Source organism: Protomyctophum parallelum (assembly GCF_964188405.1).
Source record: "Protomyctophum parallelum genome assembly, chromosome: 22".
Lineage (NCBI taxonomy): Eukaryota > Metazoa > Chordata > Actinopteri > Myctophiformes > Myctophidae > Protomyctophum > Protomyctophum parallelum.
In genome coordinates, this window is record NC_139714.1 from 5,846,910 (window position 1) to 5,873,831 (window position 26,922).

Genomic DNA, 26,922 nt, shown 5'->3' on the forward strand with positions numbered 1-26,922 from the left:
GAGTCAGGACAGACCAGGAGCTCAACGACAACTGGGGGGGACGGTCCCTCCTCCCGGCCATCATAGGTCGTCGTCGTCGTCGTCCTCGCTGAAGCTGCTCCGGCGGCTGCTCTCCTTGGAGCCGTCGGCGCCGGGAGAGCCGGCCGAGAGGAGCGGGTCGGCGCCGAACGGCGACAGCGGGTCGTCCATCAGGATCTCGTCCAGCCGGTGCTCCTCTTTGAGCGTGACGCTGAAGAAGTCCGTGAAGTGGGACAGCGGGTCGGAGAACGTGGTGGAGCCGTCGTTGCTTGCGACCGCGTGGTCCTGCTGCGACACCGGGACGCCGCCGGGGGCCATCTCCTGCATGGCGGCGGTGGCCGTGGTGACAGTGGCCGTCCTTTGGAGGTAGTCGCTGTTGAGGTCCTCCTGGTAGAGAGGAGGGGGCTGCTGGGTCTGGGGAGGCAGAGGCTGGTGCTGCTGCTGCTGCTGCTGTTGTTGTTGCTGTTTGAACTCCACAGTCCCCAGGGCGCTTTCCATGTTGGGGAGGCCGTGAGCTCGGGCCTGGATCTCGAGTTCCTGGAAAACAAGAGAGTTGTAGTTAAAGTTGTGGCGTGTTTTAATAACATTATTATATATTAGAGCGGTGCCCATTTGAACTGGCCTACTTGGAACAATGCAAGTTGAGAATGCATGCCCCACCCAGTTATTATGTCCCTTTTATGCCCATATATGGAGTTATTTGTCAGGCATGCCCAAATATGGAGTCTATGCAGATGTACGCAGAGCTTCTGTGTCCCTTTATTCCTATAGGGGTTATGTGTCAGGCATGGCCAAATATGAGTGACTGTGAGTGTTGTGATGTCAGAACAGGCCAGCTCCATATGGATCCTGGGCAGGAGCCTTGTCCAGAGCCCGGGCAGATGCCTTTTGTGGCGGTTCTTGACAACCGTGTGTCCGATTGACACCGGGCACTGCACTCCCTGTGGGGGTGTTGAACGCGTGTGTCGAATTTGAAGTCGGTGCGGCGTACGGTTCTCGAGTTACGTGGATTACAGCCGTAGGTGCATTTATAGAAATAAATAGATAGATAGATAGATAGATAGATAGATAGATAGATAGATAGATATCAACGCAAGCTCTCCAAACTACTGGTCCTATTTTGGTAGCACGGATAGCCAATCTAAAAGTGTATAATACATTGCATTGTAATGCAACACGACTCCCAAGCTTGCTATTTTTGATGGACAAAGTTGGCCAAAACATTGTCGTATGATGGAGTATGTATAGGCTTGTGGTTGTAGAAGTGGTTGTGGTTATAGAATTCTTCAACTGAATTGTATTTTTATTAGTTTGTTTAAGGGACAATATTCAATAAATATATTGCACAGGTGAGATACCTAAACGATAATTCCTTCGGGGGGGTTCACAGTTCAAAGCCCATGTACAGTACACATGATGATGCATTTTTATGAGCCCAAAACGTGTGCACATTATGCATACACCACCCCCCCCCCCCCCCCCCCCCCCCACACACACACACACACACACACACACACACACACACACACACGCCCTGCTCCAGCCTAGCCTGTCAGGTCAATGATGACTGATGGTGAGGAGAAACCTCTTCATGAAATGGCCTATATAATACAACAGACCTTCACGTCATATAGCGTCATGTGTTTGGACCACTACGTATTAACCACAGTCATCTTCAAACCTCCGCTGTGTAAGACCCCATGCGGGCTGCGGCGCTGTGACTCAAAGCAGAAACACACCCCGGGGACCAGTTAGTGACAGAATAATGACATTGAGTCCCCCCCCTCCCTCCCACCATGCCTCTCATCAATCAATCAGTCGGAGCAGGTCACCAATAGCGATGACACAAATTCGGCAGCGGAGTCATTCAAGGACCACCCACAGATACGATTGCAGAGTTTCCATTAACTATATGCTCTCAAATACTTTGTGGTATGATGACAAAACCCGCAGATGTATATTCTCACAATAGGTGAAATGTTAAATACATATATAAATAAAAGTGAATTTAAAATCAATTTGTTTCCCTCAGAATGACAAAAATAGCTAAAATCACGAACACCAGACTGAAATTAATCAGTTCCTTATTTTATTTTTTTAAAGGAAAAACAATTAGGAAACAGTCTTGCCTAAAGTATTTTGTGACATAATTCACTTTTACTATTACTTTTGATATCCCCACTCTGGACATATTTTTTTATGCCTGGTGGGGATATGTTTTATTTCTGCTTCTGGTCAGTCCGAAATAATTACATGCATTTCCTTCTGGGAAAGGTAGGCCTACAACAGACTTTACAATAAAATGTATGGTAATAATGTATGTTAATCACAACCTGGCACCCCTATTTTATTATGTTATTAAAAAATAGCCAAAAAAACGGTCAATTTTTTTCTATTTGTATAGGGCTTTAAGAAAATGTGCCCCTCTTTTTTTGATACACACAAGACATTACTATTATTACATTGTGTGTAACGTTATGATATTATCTTCACCGCTTAACCTCGACCGCAATATGTTGTGTATTGGCTCAGAGGGAGAGAGCTGTGGTGTGCGTGGGAAGGTGAGGACCCTCTCGTATGTACACACCACGTTATAGGATCTAATCATTCGTCTGCATTCTGCAATCAGCTCTTATTTGGCCATTGTATGTGTTCTCCTCACACAGCCCTGGCGGGCGGTTTGGACTTCAGACCATCACTGTTTAAGAGTCCTCTTGTCTGAACTAGTGTACAGTAGCTCTATTTATCACTGTTTAAGAGTCCTCTTGTCTGAACTAGTGTACAGTAGCTCTATTTATCAGAGTAACTATAAGGTAACGGGATAGGTGGGCACTATAGGGCACGACAACTTTGCACCACAATGTAGAATTGGCTATTTTGTCCAAAATGTTAATAATAATAATAATAATAATAATAATAATAATAGTAAAGTAGCCTATACATGATGGAGAACATGCTTAAAAATTCAAGGTCTCAGTTTTTCTACAGTTGCTTCAAATTGCTACAAAACATGTATATCCAGTAAAAAAAAAATTGGGGGAAAAGGTAAAAAAAATTGGCTGATGCACTCCTTTCTTTACATAGGACCATTTTTCTAATATTTTATTTTGTAACTTTTTTTCTCATTTTACATTGAAGTGCCCAGAAGCGTGCGTGCGTGCGTGCGTTGGGCTACCGCTACACCAAATCGGAGCCCACCCCAACACACAACATGTGTCATGATGTCACTGAATAAAAAAATTGGACCGTAAATAAACAACTGTATAAAATATGACTAATCATCTCATTTTGCCATAGAAAATGCCACTGCATGAGCTCATTTTAAATATTGTAGGAACATTAGGTTTGTCGGGATTCCTAGAGGAAGACTGTTATTCCACTGTAAATACATGTGGAAGGTGCTAAATGTGGACTAGTCAGCTAGATGCTAAATCACCCTCCAAGATTGACCCTAATCCAATTGCCAATACAACAGCCTATAGACGCCACAGAGAAACAGCGTGCATGTGTGTTGCATGCTTAAATTTATGAGTTGAGAGTTTTATGAGCCCCTTGTGCTTTGCACGTTGGGAATTTGTATATATACACACACACACACACACACACACGTATACCTATATGTTTTCTTTACCATCCGTTGAGACACGCTTTATCACTTCGCTTAAGGTGTGCATTAGCACCGCGCGTATAAATAAACCTGAACCCTGTTTACACCAGAGAATGCGTGAATGCTACGCGTATATATACCTGGATCCTGAGGAGCAGTCTCCTGTTCACTTGTTCCAGTTTCTTCTGTCGGCTCTCCAGCTCTCTGGCGTGCTGCTGCTCTTTCTGCAACCACTTGATGTACTCCACCGAGGCCTTCAGGATGGTGCCTTTGTTCCAGCGCATGTCGCTGTTCACAGCCAATGAGCAAGGACGGGAGGGAAGAAAAAAAAACGTGTTAAAAAGATAACCTTTTACACCGATGAACCACCTGGCTAACGTCAGCAGAATCTTCTCCAAAGTAAGAAAAAAATAAAATAAAAAGAGGGAAAAGATTATGGGTGGGGGCGGGTTACCTTTAAGGCAGAAAGACATTCTTTCCCCCACTTTCTTTTCTTTTATGATATGAATAAGCGGACGGTGATATACACAGGGGTGCAATTATTCATCCTTGGACATGAGGCACGGACACTCTGAATGAGAGGTTTTAATAGAATAGTTAAGTATGTGCACGTAGAAAAAAAGAAGTCCATTCTCCTGCCCTCCTTGTTCGGTAAAATTAATCCCCGGGTTTAAAATAGGTGAGGAAGAAAGAAGTGAAGTGCGAAGACAGAGCAGGGGAGAGAGAGCGAGCGGAGGTGGAAATGGAAAATTGGACTTTAGGTGGCAGAGTGCAAGTCGTTCTCTCTCAGATATTATTACTTTTTTTTTTTTTTTTTTTAAGGAAGAAGGTGTATAAGGTAGTCAAATTGTCCTGTTCTTTTGGAGTGAGACGTCGGGCTGCTCCGAGCTAATAATCTCCTTTTCATTCCGTGTTAATGGCGCGCCACCGACGCTAACCTCCCATTTACAATTGGAATCAAAGTTCAGTTGCACAGGAGGGAGGCGAGCGGGGGAGAGGGAAGGAAGGTCAGCGGATTTCAGTTCAAAGTACTCAACCCCAGTACTTGAGTCAAAGTATCTAGATATTCCTGCATGGTCATAATATGAAAGCTACAAGCTATTCATTCTGGACAAATAATTAACCACTTAAGCTGCATTTTATCATTTTTACACAATGGTGTCATGCAAAAATAGTGATCAGAACGACGAGGCAGCAGGAAATAATTCCCCATTCATTTTTTCCCCATAGGCGTTTAAAAAAGTATTTATTTAAAGGTCTGTAAGCCTCGGACAAAGCCAACAACCGAGTTGACAGATCATGACAATAAATATTTTTTTGGGGGGCCAAACAAATCATTTGAAAGAAGAAAAACTAAAAGAAAAAAAAGTGTTGTACCCTGCTGCCCTTTTCTTCTTCTTTCTAATTATTAATTAATATTAATTACTGTGCGACTAATAGCCGAGGACATTAGGGACGGAAATCAATATGATAGATGAACTGAATCATGATGAAAGATGAACTGAATTATGTTTTTAGGCAGATTATGAAGCACTTTACTTATTTACTCTGTCATGATAGACAAACTGAATATGCATTGTGTTTCGGTAGACTATGAAGCACTTGGATTTCCTATATGCACTTGTGCAAATGGCAAATAAAGTCTATTCTATTCTATTCTATTCATTTGTTCGGCCCAAAAATGAATTGTTATGATTTGTCAACTCGGCTGTTGGCTTAAAGGTATATTCAGTGATTTCACTTAATTCAAATATCACTTCTTTTTTTGTTTTGTTGTGATAATCCTGTCCTCATTTTTTCCTCCCTGTCCCCAGTTAACCCCAAACAAATTATGGGGAATTATTTCCTGGTGCCCTCGTTGTTCTGAAAGGGGCGGGACTGTGATGCGTCTATAAGCTCAAATGACCAGGGACATGATGGACATCAGATAAAGCAAGGGACCAAAACTATAGGCCTACAGGTGCTAGAAAACAGTAGGGGTGCAACTGTTTAATCAATTATATATTAAAAAAAAAAATATATATATATATATAATTGAATACAAATCATAAATTAATCAATAGTTATTTTGGGCATGTCATTGTTGCAAAAAAAAAAGAAAGCGTCAAAACATGCTTTGAGATTATTTGATTAATGAAAAAAAGTGATCAATTGAATAATGGCTAAGAAAACGTATGGATAGTTGGCAGCCTCAGAAGACGGATGTGCAACTCACGGGTCATTGGATTTGGGTATGAGCGTCCCCAGCTCTTTGATCCTGTAGTTGATGTTATATCGTCTCCTCCTTTCAACTGGGAGAAAGAAACACAGGGCGGGACAATGTGATAAGACAGGGCGCGGCATTCTGGTCTACACAGCTTAATGCATTTTGTGGTGATGGTTTGTGACGGCGTCCCAGAGACACTTACTCAAATTATGGTTGTCCTTCTTCTGGCGTTCTTTGGCCATCACCCTCGTGTCGTTATGATGATCTGTTTCGCAAAGAGAAACACATTGATTAGCCAAAGACATCCCCACAGGGTTTCTTCTGTTGTTCTTCTGCTTTTGTTAGCAGACAGTAAGTATGTGTGTGTTCGTGAGACACACTCAGGGTCAGATAGAGTGTGGACTTTTCCTTTGCGTAAGTCTACACATTACAGACACAAGGCTTGACCTCTTCTCACACATACACGGACGAACACACGCACGCACGCAACGAACGCACGCACGCACGCACGCGCGCACACGCGCGCACCCCTGCAGTGAAAGAGCTCAGTTTATCCCCTCCAGCATGTCTGTAGTTCCCTTTTTTTTGGTTCAAAACTCAGCCTGTATTTAAGGCAGTTCAGCCAATTCGCTAATCTGTCCCCAAAGCAAGGGGACAGGAATGCTAAGGCTTCCATATTTGCATTCACATTCTTCCAAATTACATAATTGGGGACCTAAGATTGGATTGCCCAATTTGTCTCTGTTGATTCAATCAAGGCATTTTAAATTCCGTGTAACGGCACCATTGTCCGCACGGCAAAGTCGAAGGGGCGGTGGGGGGCTGGCAATTTACTTATTTTCTCGTCGAGAGTGAAGAGCACTTCAGGCATCCTTTCTATTTCCTAAATCAATTAAGCTTCTTTTGCTTGATGCATGACATTCATAAGAATTCTCTCAAAGAGGTCTTTGTGGGATTTAAGCTTCCCTCCTTTTTTTTCCGTTCCCGTTGTGCGACACAAAAGTCTACACGTTTCTTCAGCGCTGTGAAAACAACCAAAGACAATCAGCCTCCCATGCGGAACCGTGGGCCACAGTGCCTCGATTGTTGCTCGGCCAGACACCGGACCGGAACGCGACAAAATCAACTTACTACACGTCGACGTGTTGGCTCGACACCAGCAATTGGATCTGATGTCGTCCAAACAAGTAGACATTTAACGGTCAATGCTTGTGTGCTGTTAGTCTCACGTAGCCAGTCTAGTGGAGATCTTGGCCTATATGCCGATACATCTGGTGACATCTAAATGCAATGTAGGGCCTAAAACTGGCTGGATCTCAATCTCAAACAACCAAAAGAAATAAACCACATATTACAGAAAAATGCTAAGACAAATGTTTCTCCGCTCTTATAGTCTGTACGTTGAATTTCAGTTTCCTCTCGTGTTTTTGTATAGGCGGAGATCTCCGATCATCTGATATAGTGTACTCACTGTATGCACATCGATTCTTACTCACGCACCCAGAACCTTTATGTGCAGAGAGGTATCTTTTTTTTAATGGTTGCCTTAACCCTTGGCCTACAATTCACGGAAAAAACGGAATTAATCGAAAAATCTAAACCTCCCGTTAACGGAAAAAACGGAATGACAATCAATATCAGTTATCGCGGGGTCAAAAGAGCAAAAATTAATATTTTTTCGCTAATATCACTAATGTTGGATGTAATTTACCAAAAAACGGCCGAAATCCGCGTGATCGTGCGCTATCGTGCACGTGCGCCGTCTCTATGTGCGTCGGTGTAAAAAATGTGATATTTTGCGATCTTTTGGGGTTGATTTGAGGTTAATTTGACTTAGTTATGAAAAATATAGCATTAGCTTAGCAATCCGGACCAGCCAAACTATTGACTAGGGTCAAACTACTACAGGATGTTGTTGATCGTTCAACCGGAAGTGACTTAGGAAGATCCGTCTATTTTAGCCAAAATCAGCATAATGATGCTTTCCCGCCATCTGGTGGCGAATCGAGAGAATACATTTGCAATGAATGAACAAAGAAAAACATCTCTTCAATCCACCAGATCTTTCTTGTATGTTAAAACGATGAATTAAAAATATGCCAATTTGTTACCCAAACAAAAAAATTGGTCCTGGCATTCCAAGGGCATAAAGTGTTAGTCATTCTTACAGAAATGCCTTCTTCTTATGAACCGTTCAGAAACCTGCGTAGAGTACCTATACACCAATGTGCTGCCGTATCATTGTCAACGGACTGCACTTTGTTTTGCCTCTTGTCTAGTGTATATTGTGTCGTACTGCTCACTGTAAATAAAGTTGTCCCAACTGGGACAATGTCCGTCGACTACCTTTTTTCACTGACGAAAACTAAATGAAAACAAAGCTATGATGACTAAAACTAAGGCTAAATATATTGACAATTTCGTCAACAAATAAAAACTAGACTAAAATGTTAAGAAGTGGACAAGAGATCCATTATAAGTCCTTTAACATGCTGTAGGTTGCATGCTGAAAATAGCCGATCTACAAGCGCACAACGAGTCGCAGCGTATGCTCATATACCTGTGCATAGACAGGTATGAGTGCATAACTGTGTATTCCCTTTTTACTGTGAGCTTTGGCGGGTTAGAGGGGCATTCATACCTTCATGATGTTCACCCCCATAAACGTCCAGCATGCTACTGCTCAGTGACACCTATAGAGAGAGAGAGAGAGAGAGAGAGAGAGAGGAGGAAGTGAGAGTCAGGGGAGATGAGTGATTGGGAAAGAGAAAAAGTGAAAGAAAAAGGGGTGGTATGGAATTACAGAGCAGGGGGAAAGACACGAAGAGAGTGAAGGAGAAGAGGATTGAAGAAGATCGAGAGAGGAAGAGAAAGAGGGGACAGAAATTGAGATGGCGTGTGTCATTCATTCTGTCAATTGGAGAAACATAGTAGAAACACATTAACGTTTTACGAGCACCCCCCCCACGCACGCATGCACACATGCACGTGCAACACAGTAAAATCCTCAGTGTTCATTTATCCATTTGTAACTCAAAGTGTACAAATCTTAAGTTTAAGTTAAATGAACACTCGAGGTTTCATTGTGCATTCATGCTTCGATCAAAGCCAACAGACCCAGTTGTTCTGATCACGGGCCTTGCGTGAGTGTTAGCTGCAGAGTGTCACAATGTGCCTGTTTAAGGACCGAGGATGATACTTTTTGTCCCTACAGTATATCCCTGCAGGCAGTGCAGTGATGCCTGTGCAAACAGTTTAAGGCTTGTTCACATAATTAATGTCAAAACGTTTTAAAGCACAGCAGCGTGCCTATAACTTAAGCATAATATGTTAAGTTAATATATTGTGATGATGTAAGATGATAAGGGTGCCCCTCACTTCGCACGGGTGTGATTTATTTCACAAAGCGAGGAGTACACAAGAAGCACACCAGAAGCCTCACAAGCAGCACTGAAGATGTCCCTTGTTTATTCTAAAGGCCATTATCACGATACGCCCCCGCCACCCCCATGGTCCCGGGGCGTGGGCTTGACCTGGTGCGCCGGGTGGCCTTGATCTGCCTTTGCCACCATTATCAGAAGCCCCTCGGCTCTGAAGGGGCTTCCAACACAGAGGCTGCCTGTGTGTTGAAAATAGCCTCGCCGTTACATGAGAAGCGCTGGTTTTGGGTCAAGTGGCCGAACAGAGGCAAAACTGTTTTCCTAGGCGAAGACGCTCTCCCTGGGAAAACATGTGTGGAGCGCTGCGATAACGGCGCCTTTTCACCGACACTGGTGGAGAATGTGGCGATTCGGCACGCTCGCACAACACACACATCCGTGTCTAATCCCCAGCGCTTGCGTGCGTTGCCGCGCTGCTGTTCGGGGCCAATTTTATCCACTAGGGCGTGTACTGTGAAATCTGTCTCCTAAAAGAGTGTAAAACCTGATAAGGATGGAGGTCAGACCGTGAGGATGATGGGAAAATGGAGGGTACTAGGGTTAGAGGACATGCAAGGGAGGAGGGGCATGGAGAGGAGAGGAAGAGGACGCAAGAGGACAGAAAAAGACGCTAGGATATAAGAAGGGGAAATGAGAGCAAACATGAAACAAGAAAGAGACTAGCAAAAAAACGACAGATTATTTGGTTTGGTTTGGAAAGCGGGGTGAGTTAGAAGTTAGAAGTGCTTATAAGAATGCAAGAATGCAGTGTTGACTGCCTCCCTACAGAAATGGCTCAGATCCATCCATCTGGCCCCTGCCCCCGTCCCTGGATGTGCAGAAACGGCAAAGCGACCTGACACATTTCACTGTATGACTAATTAGGGCAAAACTGATCCTTTTTAAGCACCAACATCTTCTGAACATTGTTTCTGAAAATCATTTCTGAACGAGACAGTGGGGAGACCATGCATTAGTCCAAGCCGCCCCTATTCCTCTGTCATTTGCTCTTCGATTGCCCCCTTCCTCCCTCACTCCCCCCTTTGCCTTGCATAGCTCTATCCTACCCCCTCTGTCACAGTTCCTCAGCATGTGCAGTATGTATACGCATGTAATATGTATGGATGTAGGGTTCTTTGTCTGCCAGCAGTCCCTGTCTCTGCCTACTTGCACGCACGCAAGGCGTTAGGCCTGGATTCCACTGTGTTGTCTTGGAATCCCAAAGTTTGACAAGTCCTCTTTCAGCCACACGCATACCACCGTATTAAGGTTCAGGTGTGTCAGCCGAATGGATCTCTTGTCCCAGAATTCCGTTTTCAAAATGTCGTCCGTCTGCCTGCGAATCGCACGGGGCACACATGTCCTCAATGCCATCTCTGCCATTTGTCGGAATGTATCGTCTGAATCACAGCTATTGCAATGTCTTGTTTATGCCTCTATGTAACAGTTATGCAAGTGGTGTTCTTATAACCGCTCTATACCTTGTTGTGAATAGCGAAAGCTTGTTGATATGCTTTTGCTTTCGCTATCTTTGAGGGCTCCTATGCCCAGCTTTGTGTGTTTGTGTGTACCACGAATGCGATGATTTGATTGGCTGAGCACGGAATGTGATGATGTATGATGATGTATGATGGTAAGAGCGCCCCTCACTTCACACAAGTGTGATTTATTTGTATAACTTTTTGAGGGGCGCCAGCCCCTCCAATGCATGGCTTTTGAAGATTACGTCATGTCAGTCTATTGTTGCGTTCACACGGGCAGATGAAACGATGCAAGCCAGCGACGGGAAGCTACGAAGTGGCTATCATGCGTGAAGCTGCCGCACATTATGCTGTGATGCGTTTTCCCATGGTTTCATCTGTCGTCTGAACGCACCATAGATGGACTTTGTTTAGAGCACTTATGATGAAAACCGAATGGCAGCCATGAAGTCTATGGAATTTTAATGTTTGTTTAGGGCAGCCGTTAAATAAACATTGATGTGAGACATCATGTGGCCGATATAAATACAGTGGGCGCCCCTCACTTCACACAAGTGTATTTTTTTTACCATATTTGGGGTGATTCATAATGAATGTCCAAAATAGCGATACCAGGGACTGACTTATGTAGACAGTATGTAGAATGGGTACATTTCAAACAAAAGCACAGGTCAATACTAAAACTGTTACTCTGGACACACCATGATTACTCACACTTGTTTACAACAGGGTGCAGCCTTTTCCATTCATCAGAAAACTTCACCAAAGAGTTATGCTTTTCAAAAAGAAAACTGGGTTACAAAATCGTGGGATAAAAATGTAAGAAAAAAAAAGAAAAGCTTATGCATTCACATGGAATCAGGCACGCGGTAGGCGGAAAACGGCAAAACCTGCTGGACGGCAGGGGACGGTAAAATATTTTAACATTGATGCCGTCTGCCGTTACCGTCGCCGGTTCTGGCTTCCAGACTGCCATGCCGTCCTGTTCCGTTGACCGTCCTGCTCCCGTCCACTAAAATTACTTCCCCTTTGCCGTCTACCGCCTTTGCCTGATTACATTACAATACATGTGAATGCAGCATTACTTGTTTCAGGTTTTCTTCATCATTCATTTTCAAGCATTACATAGCTGTTTCTTCTTCAAGTATTTCATGGCTGTTCTATAGCCGATGCCACTGTCAACTTAGTATCCTGAAGCTGCTTTAGTTAAATGGATTTTTCGAGGGGTGCTAGCCCCTCCTACGCCCAGCTTTGTGTGTCCCGCGCCCCTCATTCACACAAGTGTGACCCCCCCCCCCCCCCCTAATTAATCTGCCTATACTGTTGAGAAATGTGAGAAATGCTGCTAAGCCCTGGTCCTTGGCCGAATGAACTTTGACTCATCTCTGGACTTAAGCTGACCTCACTCTAAAGACAGGTCCTCCGATTCCCAAGCTAGTCAAGCCTGAGTGTTCATGTTGTGGGCCGGAGGAAGCTCTCATTCCTCTTTGAGGCAGAGAAAAATCATTAGTTATGCAACCCAAGTTGAACCCTCTCACCGCAGCTGCAAATAATGAAACTAGTCTAGCGGCCAAAATCAAGACCCCATCGATGGGTGTGGACTGTGGACATCGCTCGCTCATACTGTAGCTGTTAGCAAAGGTTAATGTGTGCCATACTTACGTTGTTTTGCATCATCATGTTAGACTCCATGCAATCCAATCCTCCATCATTGAAACCGGACTCGAGACTAATTAGGTCATCGATAACTTCATCCATTGGAAACTGAAAGAGAACAGTAATTACAGTGTACTCATGGACAGACTGTTGATAGGTAGATACATAAATGAATATACACACTAGTAGGTTCTATGACACAGTAAAATCCTGGGTGTATTCATCCATACAGAAATGCTGTCCATGACTGGTCCTCATAGAGAGAATCCTCATAACATAAAAAAAAAAGAAAATATGGCATGAAAAGAAAGAGGAGGGTGGGTTTGTTGGACTAATCCAAAAACAGAGGAGTAGGCCTATTTATTTTCCCCTGCCACCATGTCTTGAAGTTGATTAACAAGACAGCTAGGTGATGAGAAAGATTGCCCCCTGTTATCAAACTGTTATCAAACTAGTTTCCACATCACATTCTGGAGGATCTTCTTTTTTTTTCCTAATCAGAATTGCCATGTCTGAAGTCATTGACGAGCACAGCAGAGACAAGGAGAATCAATAATGACAACACATTGTTGACTGAATGACTGGAGTGACTGGGAGGGTCATTATTCTTAGTAAACGTCAAATAGACAATGCTGCAGATGTTTTTAATTTATTTTTAATGGCCGTGATTCTGTACGGATCACAGTCTCGCATGCTTTTGTGCTGTGCTGATGGTCCATCCAAATGAAGTGTTAGCCATTTGCATAGTGGCGGTGATTATGTCAGCTTTGAACCACTCTCTTGCAAATTACACGTGACATGGAATATAGTTCCTCAGGGATGGTACTGCTTGCCGTGGAAATGTAGGCCTACTGTAGGGTTGCTGAGAAATGCACAGTTCATCTGTATACAACTGAACTGTGGTTCATACGTAGATATTTAGTTGTTTCAGTCTTTTCCCCATTTACTACAAGGCACACAAGTCCATTCTTTGACTTCGAAACATGCAGCAATGCCGTACGGATGATTATTCATCGTAATTATGTTTCCACTTGCTATGGCTGCTCTCAGATAGCTGAATTCACTCGTCTGTATTTCCACGTATATAGTTTGGTTCACACCGGACTCACCTCGCTGTCGTGATTGGCCAGCGTGAGCAGGGTGACGGGGCTGTTGGGGTTGCTGCCATCGCTGACGGAGGGCATGTGTCCGTTCCTCATGATGGGCACGGCGGCCAGCGGCTGGCCCGGGGCGTGGGGGTGCGGCACGACGTGGCCAGGCCCGCCCGCGGCCGCCAGTTTGGAGCCAAGCGTCAGGTACTGCTTCACCTGCTGCTGACTCTGGGTCTGCTGGATGTGGAACTTTGAGCTCTCCAGGTGGTTCTGTACCTAGAAAGAAAAAAAGAAAGGAAGATGAAAGCGAGGTCGATTAACCTTCGGTTATTCACCCCCGGCAATCATTGTCCATGCAGTGATTCCTACAGTACGTGTTACTTTAACTAGTGAGAGCATTGAACATTCTCAGAGTTAAATGAACCTGCAGGATTTCACTCTGCACGCATTATGGTGTTTCTACACCAGGCTTTCTACACCAGACTTTCTGCACCAGTAAAAGAGTCTTGGGAACAGAAGTTTGTCTCAGGCAGGTTACTGGCGGGTGCCCATCACCAACCTCTCACCATCACCAACCTCTCACCAGCCTCTCACCAACCTCTCACCATCACCAACCTCTCACCATCACCAACCTCTCACCAGCCTCTCACCAACCTCTCACCATCACCAACCTCTCACCATCACCAACCTCTCACCAGCCTCTCACCAACCTCTCACCATCACCAACCTCTCACCATCACCAACCTCTCACCAGCCTCTCACCAACCTCTCACCATCACCAACCTCTCACCAGCCTCTCACCAACCTCTCACCATCACCAACCTATCACCATCACCAACCTCTCACCATCACCAACCTCTCACCAGCCTCTCACCAACCTCTCACCATCACCAACCTATCACCAGTCTCTTGAGCAGGCTTCCAACTGTGTTGGTCTTTATCTCAACGAGACGAAAACTGAACACGTAAATATATGCAAATCCAACAATAACCACATTATAAAAACACTCCTCTGAAACAGGTTGATGACTACAAGTATTTGGGTTCGTATATCTTCTTCCCAAAAGGACTTTCAAACTAGGAAGGGTATGGCCTGGTCAGCCTGCAATGACATGCATAAGATCTGGTCATCCCAGCTTAGTAAGATGTTAAAAGTAAAAATATTTAGGACGACCGTTGAGCCGATTCTACTCTATGGCTCCGAGACATGGACACTTTCAAAGAAACAAGAGAAACGGTTGGATGGCACTTACACCCGCCTTCTAATGAGAGCGCAAAATCTGTCTTGGAAGAGTCACCCATCGACTGATCTAATATACGGCAACCTTCCCCGCGTTTCTTCACTAGCCCAATTCAGAAGAACACAGTTTGCCGGCCACTGCTACAGAGCTGACAATGAGGTTATATCTTCCCTTCTTCTCTGGAGTCCTGCCTCAAAGCAGACCAGAGGTAGAAAACTGTCGTACCCTGATGTCATCGCTAGGGACACATGCATCAGTAAGCAGGAACTGGGGATGGTAATGAAGGACCGGGAAGTCTGGCATGGCCTTGTGAAATCCATGATCTCGACCGCGGTCGAAAAATGATGATGATGATCACCAACCTGGGGACTGCCCTTACGTCAGACCTCCTGTTAGTCCGACCTGTGCTGTGGTTTACAAATCACCCGTGCTGTGGGTTACAAATCACCCGTGCTGCGGGTTACAGTGGGTTACAAATCACCCGTGCTGTGGGTTACAAATCACCCGTGCTGCGGGTTACAAATCACCCGTGGCTTCCTGTGAGGTTAGGGTTAGGTTAGGGTTTGGGATAGTGTTAGTAATTGTCGGACTAACTGGAGGTCGGACCAATGCCACGCTACCCACTAACCTGATCAATAAGCGAACAAACAGAAACGTCATTAGGTTGACCTTCCCTCCTCCAGGCGCAGTTACCGTAACACCCTCCATAGGAGTGCACAATTGCGTAAAATCAGAGTGAGTCGCATTTGACCGCTATCATCATCCTGATCAACCACATTCGAGAGTCATTGTTTTGACCACTTGCTGCATTCATTGTCAGTTTTCCGCTCCTATAAGTTGTAGTTGTTTCTTTGCCTTTATTGATAGTAAAGACTGACAGGAAAGAGGGAGAGAGAGAGAGAAGGGGAGAGACATGTAGCAAAGGTCGTCATGAACGGGACTTGAACACGCAACGCGCTGTCAGGCCAAAGCCTAGGCTATACAGTATGTGGCATGCGCCTGGACCACTTGGCCAGCGGGCGCCCCCAGTTGTAGTTGTTTTAATATAGTTTACTAATAGGCTCAATTTAAAGACATAGGGTGCGTTTGGATATAGGCACTGAGTGCACTGGTGCCAATACAAACCAATACGTGAGTGTGCTCCTGGTGCACATATCCAAACGCACACGTTATATGAATCTCAATGTATTTTTTCAGAACAACGCACCACAAATGTAACTCTGATTATCTACTTTCATATGATAATTATGCAAAAGCGTAATCTGCCATATAATTTGTTGATACACAAATAAGTATGTAGCTGTGAGCATTGCCCCATCAACACATCCGGACCCCATAAGAATCCATACACTCACACAGATTGTACTGTGAAGTGTGAACTACAAAAAAACAAAGTAAATCGCAGCTTTGCAACATTCTTACATTTGAAGCTCTGGTCGCGTCCCGCATCCTGTAGTAGCTACAGTCAGTTAGGTGTGGCATTCTCAGGAACGCAAATATTCTTCAGTTTGTTTTTGTTGTTTTTTTCTCTCTCTTTTGGAGCAGCAGGTGAATTTACCAAAATCCAAATCCGCTGCTGCTGCTGCTGCTATCCTGTGTGTGCCGTCTATGGCAGTGGGCGTCTGTCCTGTCCTCTCTCCTGTGTCTTATAAAGGGCCCAAAGTGAACTAATTGGGCTCAAAGCCGAGAGGAAGCCTTTATGTTGCCTAGCGTGGTAATCACCTCAAACAGAGGGCCGACAGATGACCCAGGGTTTGATCACTGCAGGATATCTGCCTTTAGCGTCTATCAGTAATTCATCTGGACCGCCCCTTTTCTGTGTCACTGACCAACCAGCAGCTTCCTCCCAGAGCCCTCTGCAGTCTGCTCCAGGGCCTGGAGGGCAGCACAATTGACCCTTGTTCTCCCAGCGGGGGGGCTTTAAATAACTCCCCTGATGCCATTTTTACCCTGGCCATATAGTGTCAATCCAGACAAATTTCATAGCCTCAGTTTCCCAATGAGTAAGCGTGCAAAGCTATTTTCCAAGTCGGCTTTACAAAAGTCTCCATTATCATTGTTGCGTTGTATGCAATTGCCAGGGAAAATAGATTGGGGGTGGGGGGGGAACCTCTCATATCTAAAAATGTGTAATTCACTTTTCGGGGGGGGGGGGGGGGGGGGGGGGGGGCACAAAGGCCATCATTGTAGCAAGTTGCTTTATTAGTTTACGGTCTGTTAAGCTGTTTCTAAAGAACTGTATAAATAAACATTGAGTTCATTGCTTGCAATGGTTTTGTGATGCTCTTATCAATGCTGATACTGTAGTTGTCTGGTCTGTGTTCTTCAATGTACTTCCTCGAGAGGTTTTTCTTTTTTTGTATTGACTTATAAGCTGTACTATACACTGTTGACTGTACTGTAGCACAGTAGGTTTGTCAAGGGACAATGGACTATTTTATCTCTGCTGCATTGGATTGCTTAAGTTGTACGTGCATTGATGTCGGATTTTATACCTGTGCTAAGAATACTTAACTGTAGAATGTGGAGCTGTTCTCTATCACATTGTTGACTATTCTCATACACTTATGTTTGTCATTTATTCTCTTAAAAAAAAGGGGGAAAAAAATGTCTTAACTTTTGGGGCCTTAGATTAAAACAGTTCCACTGCATAACCCGTGTTCCACGCTATTTAATCCATGTTTCGGTGCTGCTTATTACGCTAAACCCGCTTTTTGTTTCATGTGTTTAATTTGACGTTTTTTTTATAATTAAAAAGAAAGAGCGGATTTGTCGCGGACCTGTTGACGAGTCTGTCACGTTAGGACGACGAAACCGGAAATCGAGCCATGCTCTGGGCTGCTAGGGCTTCTGGGAAAATGAGTCCAATGCAAGTGAACGGGGGTTTTGACTGGACTACAGGCTGTGCAGGCTGGGGTTTTTTTCCCGCCGGATTTTCGTCGATCAAAGCTGCAAATACTTCGGCGTATGCTCCAAAGGCAATAGATCAATCCTGGAAGCCTAGTTAGGATGGCTATATTAACCACTTAAATATGGACTTTATTTTGCGTGAAGGACAAAACAAAAGAGAAATAAAAATTGTCAATGAAATAAACAAACAAATTAATAATAAACAAAATATCAATAAAGGCTTTGACTGTGAGCTTGTAGATCGGGTATTTTTGAATAGCTGATAATTACAATTTAGGCATTTAGCAGACGCTCTTAATCCAGAGTGATTTACAGTAAGCAAGGACAACACCATGAATCAAATGCATAGCAATTGTTATTAAATTATAATCATAAATATAAACCAATAACCAGTCTAACAGTAGAATATCCAAAGATCCAAAAGCAATATTCCGTACATTGAAACTAATAAACACTATACTGTAGGATGCCAGGTCAATAATGACCTGTCTAGGCTAGGGCTAGGGCAAGTGCTATGGGCTAAGGTGGAGACTATGGCAGGAGATGGGATGGGAGTGAGTCTGCAGTTCTAATTGCATGTGTTCCAGTGCTTTAACAGATTTGTCTGCGTATCCCCTGGAAGTTTCTCATGCTAGCATGTAATCTTCAGCTGGTTTGAGTAAATGATGACACCCCCATATTATAGTTCTACTGAGTTTTAGGTATAGTTTTACTGAGGTTAGGGTTAGGTATAGTTTTACTGAGGTTAGATTAGGGTTAGGTTTAGGTATAGTTTTACTGAGGTTAGGTTAGGGTTAGGGTTATAGGCTGTCAATCACAGCGACTGGCCAATCACAGCGCACCATCTACTCAAACCAGCTGAAGATTCCATGCTCGCGTTTCTCAGTAGCTTAATTTGATTGGCTCTGCAGGAGATTTGAACTGTAAACACATGAAGGTGTTTTGTGTTTCCAGTTTAAATCTGTTGCTGAACCAATCAAACGGGAATGGATTCATGATGGTTTCTGTGTCTCCAGACATTTCTATGAACAAATGAACACTTAGTGGTGTCTGATGTCATTCAATATCTATTGTTCTAAAACGGGTAGTCCCAATACTTCATTGTGATTGGCTGGTTACCGTCACGTGACCGGTGTAAATTTCACCGATAACCCACTGCTTCAATCACTTTGTATCATCCTGCAGCCTTGTAGCTGAACTGGGGAAGGGGAGCACTTGATTGCTTTACAAACACATGCCGTGCGGGCGTCTAAGCACCGCCCGGCTCATATGACTGAATGTGTGGCTCCAGGCAGCCCCGTAAAATCATCAAGCGCTATTCTCCCATCAGCCTACTTGCCGAGCACAACAAGGAAATGATGTTGCTCGCTCTGGTGGCGCAAAGCGTAGCTACTTTTGTGAATTCAATAGTTTTATTAGGTTAATATTGCTATATGTTTGTAACCATTTTAGAAAAGCAATAAGCCACTCGAGGCCCCAGCTTACCGGGTATTTTACACTGCCTGGGAGGTAGAAGACTGCCTACGCTCCCAGGCAGTGTAAAATACCCGGTAACCTGAGACCTCTCGTGGCTTATTGCTTAAATCTACAAGTTCACACTGCATTGCGACACTTGCGACATGCTGTGAGAGTGTAGATCAGCTATTATTTGACAAAAAACCCAACACATATCATCACTGTGCCATTTTGGAGAAATATTATCTTTTGAATTTTGAAAACTTTAGAAAGTTCAAGAGTGCCTGTTTTATCTATAAATGATTTAGCTCCTCCTCCTCTCAAGGAATTTAAACATAAAAAGAGAGACACAAGGTCTGCATCCAGGGGTGACTGTGAGGTCCATGGCAGAAAGTCTACCTTCAGTCAAAATGTACTGTCCATAAAACGTTGTCAATACTGGAATGAGCTCTCTCGCACTCTCACAGCTTTTAAAGGACAATTTGAAACAATGGTTAAAAAATAACCAGTCTTGTGATCATGTATGACGCTTAGTCCAAAATAGAGTAAACCTACCCTAATCATAGTTTAATCTTTTCTTATTTTTTATTCTTACTAGTCTTATTACGTTTGAAATGTACTAGGTATTTGTATGCCATGTCCTGTATGTCAGTCCTGTTTGTATTGTTTGATGTCGGGGGACTGCAGATGGAAATTAGCATGCTTTTCTAAATCTGGTATATTTACACTCCATTTTTAATGTAATGTTCAGCAATATACACTGTCCCGACTAAATAGACAAATAAAGTAAAGTAAAGTAATTATCACAATCCATCGTACAACAAAGCATGCAATGTATTAGTGAGAAGTTAAGGTATTGATTGATTGATTGAATACTTTATTAACACGATTATTAACAGTATAGGTAGGCTATAGTACAGTCAAAGGTTATGCTATCCTTTTAGGATCACACAAAAAGCCCCAGGGGCAAATACAATACAAAACATAATGGAACCTGCAAGCTCAATAGAATCATAAGGTATATTTACAGCCAAACGACAGGTGGGGGGGCGTGGGTCAGACGATTTCTATCAAGTTTAATTTAGTTTAGGATTGGAGGGAATACTATAAGTACGTAATTAAGGGTCACAGTATACCCCAGAACCAAAAAAGGAAAAAAAAACTATGAAAAGCATGAAATTCCACTTGTCAGCCGTAGATTGGCTGCAGTTATTCAGCGCCCGTCGACATAACTAACCCATTCTGACCGGGCACCCATTTTGGTGTTGGCATCATGTCATGCTTTAGCTATTGAAAAATAGCAGATCTACAAGCTCATATCGCGCCACCGAGTGGCGCGATACGAGCTTGTAGGTCTGCTATTTTTGAAAAATCGAAAGAGCGACTGACATTTTTTAGAATCTGATCTCAGGTCAGAATGGGTTCATCAGACCAGTGTGTGTCCGGCGGAAACCTCGTATATGAATCTGATCTCAGGTCAGAATGGGCTAAGGAACGACTCCATCACCCACAATACCCAGCTTGTCACCGGCATCTATGGGCTCTTATATCTGGCTGCCGAGGGCCAAACAAAATGCCAGTTGTTTCCCAATCAACATTGCTCTCTGACGAGCAGGGGCTAGAGGAAGAGATGCCAGAGCCGCCACACACACACACACACACACACACACGCACACACACACACGCACACGCACACACAGACACAGACACACACACAGTGTGTCGGCGGGATTGTCCTGGTATCACATCGGCTGCTCTCACTACTGTAAATGCCGGAGACGTGCTCATTAGCCAATTAAGCTGGGTGGTCGGGGTGGGGTGGGGGCAGCTGATTAAATTTGAGATGTAATGGCGCTTCAGTCACTGAGACCAGCCCCGACAATGGCGTGCCCTGTGCATGTGTGAAGGAGCGCCGTGTACTGACGCACGGACAAACGGGAGCAGCAAGCGAGCGAGATAACGATCTAATCTAACTACTTTTAACCTGGCGTCCCTATTTGGGGGGGGGGGGGGGGCGAGTCATTATCTATAGACGAGATAGGTTTTACTTATGCATTTATTTTATTCAGAAAAATGTCAAGTCAAGTCATGTCATGTCATGTTTTTTTTTTGTTTGTTTTTTCAAAAATAGCAAAGAAGCCTACCCCCAGTCCCATGCATGCACCTGAGACTTCTTTATGGATGGAAGTTGTCTAACCAACCTATCAGAATAGCAAGTGATGAAGTAGCTTACGTTTTGCCTGATTTTAGAGGTGTTTGAGATTATGTTTTGAGTGGAATCAGACTTTAATAACAATCCTGAATAGGCCAATAATTATGTCTAAATAAAGGAATAATTAAAAACCAGTTTGGGGGGGGGGGGGGGGGGGGGGGAATTAAATAACATTTTGAGGAAGAGAAAAGGCCCACATGTATGCCCCCTTAAGTTGCTAAGAGAACTAGCTGGTTTTGAGTTATTGTGGCAATTGTTCATGCCCCCCCCTCCACATCCCTGCATGCACGCACGCACGCACGCACGCACGCACGCACGCACGCACGCACGCACGCACGCATGCACGCCACCATTGTTGATGACACCTGCTGGGGCGTTTTTCCTGACATGGTGGCTGAGAGTTTGCTGCTGGTATAACAGGGGCTGTAGGATTTGAGCAGCCCAGTGCCCACTAAGGTCAACATTGTATGCAAAACCTTGACCGAGAGCTGCACAATAAGTCCACCTTGTGTTAAAGAACTATCCGTCACTTGTGTGCAATTTGCAGTCGGCCAGCACCATAACAAAAAACAAAAGTGATGCTGCAAGAACATTTCCCATGCTTTTGCCTACCAAGAGTGCACTCCATCCTCAAATCATCTACAAATATGACATATCAGGGCCAGATTAATTTGGACATTCAAAACGAGTTGCCTAATACATATTGGATACAGTAATACTGTCTCATGATTGAATCAGGGCACAGATTAGTTGTCATTCAGTTTGTTTTTCTAATCCCGTTAAGTAAGACTTTGCCACTGTTAGGAGACCAGCTGTGTCCTCTTAACTTCATTAGGGATGCCTAAGCCACTAAAATGAGGAATGTTACACAAATCTGAACTTCACTCCCTCTCTCTCTCTCTCTCTCTCTCTCTCTCTCGCTCTGTCTGTCTTTCTGTTTCTCATAACTACGTCAACCCTGGTGTCGATAGTTTAAAAAAAACATTTGCAATTTCAGTCTTTGACTTTGTCCAAAACTGTGATTTTTCAGGATTCAAATGCAGAGAGCAAAAGTAGCAGATCTACAAGCACAAAACAAGCTTGCAGAATTGCTATTTGTTGAAACTATTGTGTAACGCTGTAGTATGATAGTACTAATGAGTAGGTAGGGGGATTTATGGGGGATCACAAAAATGTTGGCAAAACACACACACACACACACACACACACACACACACACACACACACACACACACACACACACACACACACACACTGTATATAGTATAAGTGTCATGTGCACATTGTATTACAGCTGACATCAACATTGCAGGCTGTAAAGGCATGTCAACACACAAACACACAAACACACGCACGCACGCTAATCAAATCCAAGAAACGTGCAGTGTTGCTACCCCAGGAAACCATGTCAAAGCACTATACTGACAGCGGCCATAAAGAACTTGCACGTAATGCATGTGGCCATGTGTATTAGACACACACACAGTACCATATGATAACTCTGTTTCTGATGACAATCAACATGTCAACCTTAAAGAGAAATGACATCCATATTGCCAGCAGTCAAGTCAACCCAGAGCACACAAGCCAAAGCGGAAATACCAACAGATTTAAGTTAAAAGGCTGGATAATTGGCACGTCTTGACTTCAAATTTAACAAAAACTGCCTTCTGCATTTATGCTCTTAAATTTTTAAGAGGACTATTAAGGCATTTTAGTGCAAACGCAAGACGGAGATAAAAAAAAACTCAAACAAATGACACACTGAATCTAAAAAGAAATAAAGAAAACCCATTATGAGTATTTTAGTTGATGATTTATCTAAAGCTGTCATTGTACACAGATTCAAAGCAATGTGATTACCTTCGCATAAGCAGGTCTATGTCTTAAAAATCCCAGTGAATTGCTGCGCAAACAGGGACATAGTGTGGCAGACAAACCCACAGGTGTCTCCTCAATGAACCGTTCTTGCTTAACCTAGTTTCATTCTTGCCCAAGTTCTCCTTTCACTTCAGAAAAAAAAAGAGAAAAGAAAAGAAAAAAAAACCTGACTTATGAAACACTGCAGGGCTACATGGACAATGTTAAGCTTTGGACATAATGGACATAACCTGCAGTACAAGTTTTGTATTCATTTCCTACCAAAGCCCTATATGTTTTAATTTAAGGCCATGTTGACACATTTTGTGGAATGTCGTCGACCACTGAGCACTGTTCTCTCTCTCCTATCTTGAATCTACTGATAGATGGGACAAAATGTGGAACACAGCCTTTTCTCAGGCATGCTCGCTCTGGTTTTGCTGAGCCTGCTAACCGGCAAACAGCCGTGACCACACATCGGACAGATGGTGCAACGCGAGAGCAGATAAGTGTGCGAAAGCAAACTGATTCACAAAATCAGGATTTCCACAGGGACCGACTGATGACCTATTCTGTTATTCCGGTTGTAAAAAGCGTGCTTTCTATAAGGCCTGGTCAATTTCACACACACACACACACACACACACACACACACGCACACGCACACGCATGCACACAACATGCACACACACGAGCATGCGCGCACACAGCCACAGCGTACCGCATGGTGCATATACAGCATTGCAGCAACAATGTTACCTTTCTTTCACACCTTTTAACTCCCTCTGTTGGCGGCTGCTTGTTAAATCACTCCATGAACTCCATGCACACTCCACACTTTCAGTTCTGATGAATTGAAAATGGTGGTCCCTGTTGTAAACAAGTGTAATGCTTTTCCCAGTGTGTCATCCACAGCAACAGTTTTAATGTATTGAGTTGTGCTTTCACTTGCAATGTACCCATTCTGCATATACTGTGAATAAATACTACAATAAGTCAAAACACCTTAACCCATTCTGACCGGGCACCCATTTTGGTGTTAGCATCATGTTATGCTTTAGCTATTGAAAAATAGCAGATCTACAAGCTCATATCGCGCCACCGAGTGGCGCGATACGAGCTTGTAGGTCTGCTATTTTTGAAAAAAATCGAAGAACGACTGACATTTTTAGAATCTGATCTCAGGTCAGAATGGGTTCATCAGACCAGTGTGTGTCCAGCGGAAACCTCGTATGAATCTGATCTCAGGTCAGAATGGGTTTTAAGTACTATTTGGCTTTTTCTCTCTCTGTCCATTCCAGCATCCTTCAGACCACCCGGCGTCATCTCAGCCTTCCAGAGCCATGGCACAACCTTCCCCTCCATCCCCCACCCCACAGCGCCATCTGTGGTGGAGAAAGGTACTCGTTTGTTTTACTTAGCGGTTCTACTGCGTCACCCACGTTCCCCCGCTATTTAATCCATGTGTCGGTGCTGCGAAATACGCTAAACCCGCTGTTTGTTTAACGTGTTTAATTCGCAGTGTTTTAATAATTAAAAAGAAAGGGGGTTCGCCGATCAAAGCTGAAAACACTTCGGCGTATGCTCCAAAGGTAATGAGACAATCTAGGCAGCCTAGGCAGGATGGTAGGATGAATTTAAACCCCTGAAAGTGTTAAGTAAAAGTATCAATACTGCAATATAGAAATACTCCGGAAAAGTTCGGAATTCAAAATGTACTTGAGTAAAAGTACAAAAGTATTGGTATAAAAATGTACTTAAAGTACTAGAAGTAAAAGTACTCATTGTGCGCAATGTCCCGTTTCACGTTTTGAGAGAGAGGAGATCCCGCACACTGTCTTCACATATATAGCAGTATAGTTTATTAACCCATTCTGACCTGAGATCAGATTCATACGAGGTTTCCACTGGACACACACTGGTCTGATTAACCCATTCTGACCTGAGATCAGATTCTAGAAATGTCAGTCCTACAAGTAAAATAAGTAAAATAGCAGACCTACAAGCTCGTATCGCGCCACTCAGTGGCGCGATATGAGCTTGTAGATCTGCTATTTTTCAATAGCTAAAGCATAACATGATGCCAACACCAAAATGGGTGCCCGTCACTGAGTTCCAACGTTTCGATCTCACGACCTTCATCAGGTATCCCGTTTCAAGTTTTAGAATGTATAAAAATCTTTTGAAAATAGCAGATCTACAAGCTATGCGACGCATTGTGAGCTTGTCGATCGGCTATTTTAAAATGGCAGAAATATATATATACTGCAGGGCTGCAGGTGGTTAATGTATGTTTTGTAAATATAATACAAATCTACAAAGTAACTATAGTAACTAAAGTTTTCTAATAACTGTAGTGGCGTAAAAGTACAATATTTGTAGTGGAGTAGAAGTAAAAGTATTGGAAATTGGAAATACTCAAGTAAAGCTCAAATGCCTCATATTTATACTTAAGTACAGTACTTAAGTAAATGTACTTCCCCACCCCACCATACATCAATACATTTTCACCACATTCAACTTTCGATTGCGTTCTTATTCAACCTACAGTAGGTACAGTAGCCTACCAGGTGCAATAGTGGAGTAAATGCCATGAACCCTACAGTCAACCAGGTTGTCTGCGTATACATGTAACGTACATTACATGAGTGAAATTGTGTGCTTAACTGGAAAAGTAACTGGAAACGACATGCTATTGAAATAGAATTATTAGTATTTGTGGTCAAGCAAGAACAAACTGAAACAACAAGTTACAACCGTGATCGAACTGCACCCGCCTCTCTCTCTCTCTCTCTCTCTCTCTCCCCCCCCCCTCCCTACACACACACGCACCTGTAGGCTCTCTATTTTCCTCACATCCAGAATAGCAACACCCACCCCTATTCCTCCTTATCTCTCTCTTATTTCAATGCATCGAATACCGTTTGCAACCCCCCCCCCCCCCCCCGCTCCGTGCATATCGCTGCCTCCCTCCAGCTCCCCTCCCCTCCTTCCAACACCCCCCCCCCCCCCCTCCCAGCCTACCTGCAGCAGCTGAACCTCTGTCAGGGTGATCACTTTGACCACACGGCGTCGACTCATGGCTCCAGCGCTTGGCAGCCGCGTGCGTCTCTCTCGCCCGCCCCCAACCCAACCCAATCCCCCCCCCCCTCCCCCCTCCCCCCCGGCCCCTCGCGGAGCTATAGGGAGAGCTGCTGCTGCTGCAAAATAAAATAAAATACGAAGAAAAAAAGAACGAATAAAAAAAAGAAAAGTCGGGACGCGAGAAGAGGGGGAGCTGTCAACGGGACGGCGATGGTGTCTCCGTGTCTCGGGCGGTGCGTTTGCCGGGGGTTCCAGAAACAGGGGGGGGGGGGAGAAGATAGAGCATGAGCAGAGGAGGGGAGAGAGAGAGAGAGAGAGAGAGAGAGACGAGGTGGCTGCTTGAGACCTTCCTGAGCTTTGCAGAAATGTCGGAAAAGAAAAAGGAAGACATGACACATCAGCTTACTGGTGGTGAGCCGCGCAGGCTGTTTCCTGTGTGCATGTGTTTGTGTGTGTGTGTGTGTGTGTGTGTGTGAGGGTGTGTGTGTGTGTGTGTGGGTGTGGGTGGGTGTGTGTGTGTGTGTGTGTGCAGGTGTGTGCATATATGCGCTCGCACGCGTCGGTCAGTGAAAGGACTGACAGAGGCAGAAATACAGATGGCAGTTAGGGTAAGGCAGGAGAGGTGTGTGTGCGCGCACTTGTGTGTGTGTGTGTGTGTGTGTGTGTGTGTGTGTGTGTGTGT

The 26,922-nt window shown here is 44.1% G+C and overlaps 1 protein-coding gene across 1 annotated transcript; it reads right to left on the reverse strand.

The window, feature by feature from the left end:
• On the reverse strand, positions 1-26,237 carry tfec (transcription factor EC; the record flags this gene model as incomplete). The annotated part of the gene is made up of 8 exons (XM_083794489.1): positions 1-555; positions 3,766-3,913; positions 5,841-5,916; positions 6,034-6,096; positions 8,473-8,524; positions 12,394-12,495; positions 13,497-13,754; positions 26,181-26,237. 8 exons carry the CDS (start codon positions 26,235-26,237, stop codon positions 61-63), a joined length of 1,251 nt encoding a protein of 416 aa, XP_083650615.1. The 3' UTR covers positions 1-60.
• Positions 26,238-26,922: the final 685 nt, after the last annotated feature.